Raw genomic sequence first — 6,809 nt, forward strand, 5'->3', positions numbered from 1 at the left:
GACAGCTTAACGTTTCTCTCTACTGCAGGGGCCAGGGAGACTATTACTGGAGAAAACCACAGGTTTTGTTGTTTTGAGGACAGTTAATGTTCTCTGGGGCCACTCTGCAGTCAATCCTGTCCCCTATTCACAACACAGCTACTTAAAGCGGCCAGCAAGGGCCAGATACCCCACCTGTGCTCAAATTCCTGATGGTTATAAAGTGGCATAATGTATTCTTATGTTCAGAAAACTCATTCATTATTTCCAGCTCATTAGAACTTGCAAGTTCAAGACAGTTTTGCTTACATTTCTTGATTATCTGCAGTGATATACTCTCTATTTATTACACTGATTGCAGAGTTATTACAGTGATAGCAATTTTGAGAAAATCCTGTGTTGTTTTACCCCAAATACCAAAAGCATCATAGAAGCAAAATATGATTTCACAAAATCTTGTGATGTCTTTTTCTTTGAATTAGTGAGCTCTAGAAAATGCACAGAAAAGTTGAAGAACCATTTTTCCATTTATAAAGGTTTGGTTTAGTTATATCTCGTTTGTCAGGTGCAACCCCTTGCAAATCAATCCAGATTTCACTTGATCCCATTCAAAAGGAGACACACAATTAAATACGGAAAAAGATTTATTTTTCTGAAATTTTCTTTTCACACTTTAATTTAACCAAAATATTATAAGAAAGTTATGCTGAAAAAAATCCAACAAACCCAACTTCCTTTTATCTTGTGTATTGTGTTTGCAGTGCTGGTGTTGGAAGAACAGGTGTTTATATTGCACTTGACCATTTAACCCAACATGTAAATGACCATGATTTTGTGGATATCTATGGGCTTGTAGCTGAGTTAAGAAGTGAAAGAATGTGTATGGTACAGAATCTGGTAAGATTTATATATTTATAAATATTAATATATATTATATGTAATAAAAATAATAATATATTTATATATTTATCTATATCTTGACCTCATCTTCAGCAACTGCACTTCAGAGCATTTTGTGAGACCTTCTGGTGATAGTATGTCATGCTGCTTCTTGTATGGTGCAGCCTGATTACCAGTTGCTTTCAGTTTTTCCATTTGAAGTCTTGCTGCAGCTAAACAAGTGCCAGGACTTTCCTGTGATGATAAATTGTGGGAATATCTTTTTCAACATTGTTTTGCACTTTTTACTAGGAATAGAATAATTTGGAAATAAGGCAAAGTCTGGAGGAAAATATAATGTCTTCCAGTCATAAAAAAAGACTTTCAAATAATTAAGAATATCATTCATTCTAACTGGGAAAATAACTTGTCACACATGTATACCCCAGGTATGTATGCTCCACTCTCCCCTGGCAAACCCAGAAAGATTTTCATTGCTAAATGCTCACAAGTAGCCGTACGAATGCAAGAGATGATGGAGCTTTCAGAGTCTGCCTTCTGAACTGGAATAAGCAATCTTAACTCCATTGAAGCTTAAGACTTTTGTTCTAGAAATCCATAACTGTCTAGTGGATCCGTTTATCATCTTGCCAAGTCAAGTACAAAGGCTAGTTTGAAACAATGCCATGTTATAGCTTCAGTAAGCAAGCTGTTAAAAAGTGTAATGTAATGAAGTACTTCATACTTCAGGGGCCTGTGAAAATCTGCTTTAATTACCCATGGCTCTAGAGCTGTGACCCTGAAACATACCCTTGTAAGCAAATTTCTCTTGTAAATCTGAGACACAAATGAAAAACTGATGGCAGTTCTGAAACAAAATAGCAATTGTTGAGCACAAAAATTACACTAATGTATTTACCTGTGCAAAAGTTAGGGGAGATAAAGTTATTTTGGTCATCTCCATCTATGGAGGTATTGAAAACCCATCTGGACAAGGTCCTGGGCAGCATGCTTTAGCTGACCCAGCTTGAGCAGTGGGGAGGTTGCACATGATGATCTCAAGAGGCCTCTTTCAATCTGGACAAGTCCATGATCTGGCTTATTTTCAGCCTGTATATATTTTCCTGCTGTTTTCATTCTCTGTTTCATTCTTACACTGCCTTATTTTTTCTCTTTTCAGCAATCATTACCCAGAGTTACTTTATGTCCTTGGAAGTATGCAATTAACTTCAGATGACTACTCTTTCAATTATAGTCAATTAAAAATGATCCTACAGTTCAAGTATTACTAAAAGTAATGCAGGGCTTTTTTGCTCTTAGCAATGGGATATGCTCCTAGAACACACAGAGTTAGATTTACTTTAATTTTTGCATTTGAGTGCACCCTGCTGGTTTTCTCTATACTAGAAAGACAGAAATTTTCTTCTAAATATTGCATTCATGTGGTTTATTTTCTTCAGTCTAGTGGCAAAAAGTAATCAAATGTATTTTCATAGAACAAAACTTTACAGAAAATGATGGAATAGCCAATTAATCTCAGTTATGATTAGTCTAATTTCATATATCTTTACTGAGCATAAGGATTAACATGGGTTGAGAAATTTTAATGCAGTATACCTTGTAATGAGTGAAATCGGATCAGACATATGCCACATAGTCAGGTATTGAGATTGCTGACTTAAACTACAGTTACTTTGAGAACATCTTGATGTTATATGGAAAATTTGAAAGCTTTTTTTGTATTAGAAGTACATTATTCTTTTAATCAAATGTCTTTACATTCATGTCTTACAGGCACAATACATATTTTTGCATCAATGTGTATTGGATCTATTGACAATCAAAGGAAGTAGTCAGCCCATATGTTTTGTAAACTATTCAGCGCTGCAGAAGATGGACTCTCTGGATGCCATGGAAGGTACGGAGCTACAGATTGTCTCAAAATCATTTTTTCATTGCAGGTGCATTGACTGTCAAAATGAAGAAGCAGAAAAAAATACTTTGACATTTGGGTTTTTGCTTCAGTAGTGTAAATTTCTAGATTTTGCTGCTTTTCAGTCTCACTCATAAAAACAGTCATTGCTTAAGGTTTCCACATTTTTCCCTGCAAGATCCTTTAAATTCAGCCAAAGCAGTTATCTGCCATTAGTCACTATTTATTTACTAGTTAAGTTAATCAAATGTATCTGTTTCTTTTGTAGGTGATGTGGAACTTGAATGGGAAGAAACTACCATGTAAATACTAAGACTAAACATTAAAGATAACGCGATTTTGGAACTCAAATTCATATTTTTCTAAGCACAGGAGCCAAAGTGAATTCCCCTATTTTGATGATTAAAACAACCACAAATGACTGAAACATCTTTTCTTCTATCAATGTGCCTTCATAGATACGTTAAAGTATTTTATCCAGATCACTGAGCAATAATGATTTGCACTTCTGGTGTTACATGAATATTGCATTCAGTATATATTTAAATAGAAAGTGTGTTTAAACATACTCCTTTTTTCCAGTTATAAGAAAAATGAGCCAAATATGATGTAAAAAATTCATATTCCCATTGAACTTATTTTGATGTGAATTTGCTGTGTTCTTTGTGGTTTGTTTTTCAGTAAAAGCTACATTTTCCTTGACTCTTTCTTGCTAGATTGCTTTCCATGTTGTCAGCTCTTGCAGATTAATTCCAATATTACCGCAGTGATCTTTACCTAACTGTATGTTCTTGTATTTTAAATCTTTCTTTTTTACGAGTGGTAGCATATCAGCTCGTGATCCCGAACAGCTGAAGAGTCACCTTCTGACATGGGGAGGATTATTCCAGTTTTACAGAGCATACAGTAGCTCTTCAAGGACACTTGGGGCTATTTAAGCTATTTTATAAGAAGCAGGTTGTGTTTTTTAGATGTACAATGGTGATTGCATATGTTCAGTGCTGAAGTTAGTATTGTACAATCCTGCTACTTTTTCAAGCAGAAAAAGTAAAACTATACATTTATTATGTATATTACAATTGTTCTATTAGATTGACTTGAGTAATATCTATCAACAGAGTAATATCTATCAGTATTAAATTGACACAAGTAATAGAACATTTATAATGTATTCACATTTCTTAAATATAACACTGGTATTTTGAAAGGTTACTCAAGATTTAGTAGCAATATATTTTATATCACAGAGTTGTCAAGTTAAAAAATTTTTGCTCCTTCCTCGGGTTTAGCAAATCACTGTAGACACTGAAAAGTTTGGGAATTAATATTTGGAGATTTAATAAAAAAAGCCATCTTCCATGCCCGCTGACTATCATTCTGTGATTCTGTGATCTGTAATTATCAGAACTAGATCTGAAACAGGAATGAGAGAAGCATTCTCTTATTTGAGAAGCAAAGTAAAAAGTGGCAGAGTAGGAAGACTAGAGAGACAAACCATGTACCCTGGTTTTACATGGAAGTGACAGATTTAGCCAATACTATGGGGGAGAAGAACTGGTTTCTAAGGTTTTCTCTGTGTAAAGAAATGTAGCATTTTGAGTAACACTAAAACTGTGACCTTAATCTGAGATGCAAAACATAATAGCAAAATGACTTTGGAGTTGCCATCTTATATTCTGTTTAGACAATAGAAATCCATAGCCTTGTTGAAGCATCAAGCTCAGGGAAGTCAGACAAACCTCATTAGATCCTTGGAGGATGTGTGTCTGTGGGTGTGTTTGTGTGCACACACTCTGGACAGGATAGTAAATGAACAAAACTTGCCATCTCTTAGCTGTAGCTTGCAGACAGAAGATGCTATACAGTATGTGACATGACAGTTTTTCATAAGTAACGGTAGGTGTTTGATGTCTTTTGAGAAGCTGGCAAGGATGGTGCAGTGAGGCGGTGAGGACCCTTTGTAATGTAGCAAAAAGTGCCAAATACCTAAAATGAAAATCAAGAGACAGCATTTAAGGAGATGGAAATGGTCTGCAGAGATATTTTGGGCAACTTGTCTTTCAGGAAGACTGACAGTATTGTAAACATCACCTGTCAAGCTAAAAAGAAAACAATGCTTTTTGAAGCTGGAGGGAGGGAGAAAGAGGTGATGTCCACAGCTGTTCAAGTCTCTGGCGGAGCATTCGGTACAGCTCTAGTTTCATTTGATTCCTATGAAACATGTGTTCTTCATTTATTATACATGCACTTTAAAGTATTCTGACAAATTGCTTATAGAGACTTACAGATGTTTTTCATGATTTGTATTTGTACTTGGTAGCAGCACATGCAGCACTGTGGTAAATTGACGTCATAGAGTCATAATCTTGTATATCCACAGTGGTGGGATATCTGTATGTATGTCATTCCCCTTTGAATTAAAAGAGAAAGCTAAGAAGCCGTATATAACTTACAGATGAACTCCAGAAGTTCCAAGTGTGCTTCATGTTTTATAAAATACTTGACTTAACAACGAAGATTCCTACATCCTCCTTTAGAGGTGGTCAGACACTACATTCAGTAGCATGTTTGTCTGACAACTTAGCTACTAGAAAATGGGACTCTCATTTCTGTAGGGGAAAAATAATAATAATAGAAAGTAATTCAAATAATTTATTGTATAATTTGATGAAAGCAATCTGATACATGCTACCTTGATACTTTTTGTATTGTCTTTAGGATAAAAGTAAATATTAAGCACAAACTGGCCACAATTCATAAGATACATGATCAGGAAAAGAAGTCTCTCCAAGCAGTTCTTTCCAAGAACTGATTTTCAGTATAAACACAGCAGCAGTTCACTGACCTTCTTGTGTGCCTGCCTGCCAGTGGTTTACAGGGATAGGGGAAGACCTGTATAAAAGGAGATCCCCTATACCACTGTTCAGTCATGAAGAAAGAATTTTTACATAGTCTCTTATCATCTTCCAGCCCTCCTTCATTTACACATTGGCACCTGTAGTGTGCTACTGACAGAACTGGAAAGCCAGAAGCAAGCAGAATTTGTCCAATTGCTTTCTAAAGAATGAATATATATAAAAAGCAGCACACCATTTTCATTTTTAATGATGCCACTTAATTTTGTACAGATTCTTGGTGCTAATAAGATAGCAAGAGTGTACTCTATCAAAATTAGAAACGGAATAAACAAAAACTGAAGAATACACAAATTTTGTAGGATTATTACAATTGTATTGAATTAGGTCATACTGTATTAAATTATTCAGGTAATTTCTATATAAACAAATATATCTCCATATACAGAAGAAACAGCCTTTATAGACAGTTATGTTAGATATCATTGGAAGAGGCTACTGTCAGTTTCCTCAAAAACTGATCAGATCTATTTACAAAAGTAATAGAAAGGCAGAACATCATCATTTAAAATGCTTTTATATACTGTTACAGGAGTGATAAAATACTTATGCATTCAAACTTGCTCTTTTACTGTATATACCGAGCTATTCAGTAATTTAATTTCATAACATTGTGTGAAAGATCTATAATGTGTATTAATCTCTGTAACATCATCTGTGTACTGCTGCCATACAAAGTATGCTCATACGCAGTTACTAAGAGACAAAGCAGCAAAGAATTAATCAATCATACTTCATCCTGAGGTACATGGCAGCAAGCTTTCCTGGTTATGTATAGATATGACAAAGCCTTCTATATGTGGACATGAATTTGCAGAGATTTAGGAGACAAAACCCCTTGAGGTCTGTGGCCAGAAGAGATTTTTTTCTGACAATATTTGGACAACAAGTCAAAATTAAACTGGAAAAATACCTGTTTCACAGTATGTATTCCATGGGTATTAAGCGTTACACAAGATTATTGTCTCTCCATGGAAGTAAACAATTAAAATAGATCCAAATTCATTTTTGTTTTCAGATCTAGGAAAGTTCTGAAACAGCTAACAGAGAGTTAGCTCTCTGTTTTAGGGGATATCCATATGGTAAAATTGAATTCAGGTTTG

The 6,809-nt window shown here is 34.9% G+C and overlaps 1 protein-coding gene across 1 annotated transcript in view; it reads left to right on the top strand.

The window, feature by feature from the left end:
• PTPRQ (protein tyrosine phosphatase receptor type Q) overlaps window positions 1-4,117 on the top strand; it is a 100,283-nt gene extending 96,166 nt beyond the window's left edge. The window contains exons 44-46 of the mRNA XM_031047973.2: window positions 741-876; window positions 2,653-2,776; window positions 3,060-4,117. Coding sequence (XP_030903833.2) covers window positions 741-876; window positions 2,653-2,776; window positions 3,060-3,097 — 298 coding nt within the window. The 3' untranslated portion in view covers window positions 3,098-4,117. The remainder of the gene's footprint in view (window positions 1-740; window positions 877-2,652; window positions 2,777-3,059) is intronic.
• Window positions 4,118-6,809: the final 2,692 nt, after the last annotated feature.

Source organism: Melopsittacus undulatus, chromosome 5 (assembly GCF_012275295.1).
Source record: "Melopsittacus undulatus isolate bMelUnd1 chromosome 5, bMelUnd1.mat.Z, whole genome shotgun sequence".
NCBI classification, from domain to species: domain Eukaryota; kingdom Metazoa; phylum Chordata; class Aves; order Psittaciformes; family Psittaculidae; genus Melopsittacus; species Melopsittacus undulatus.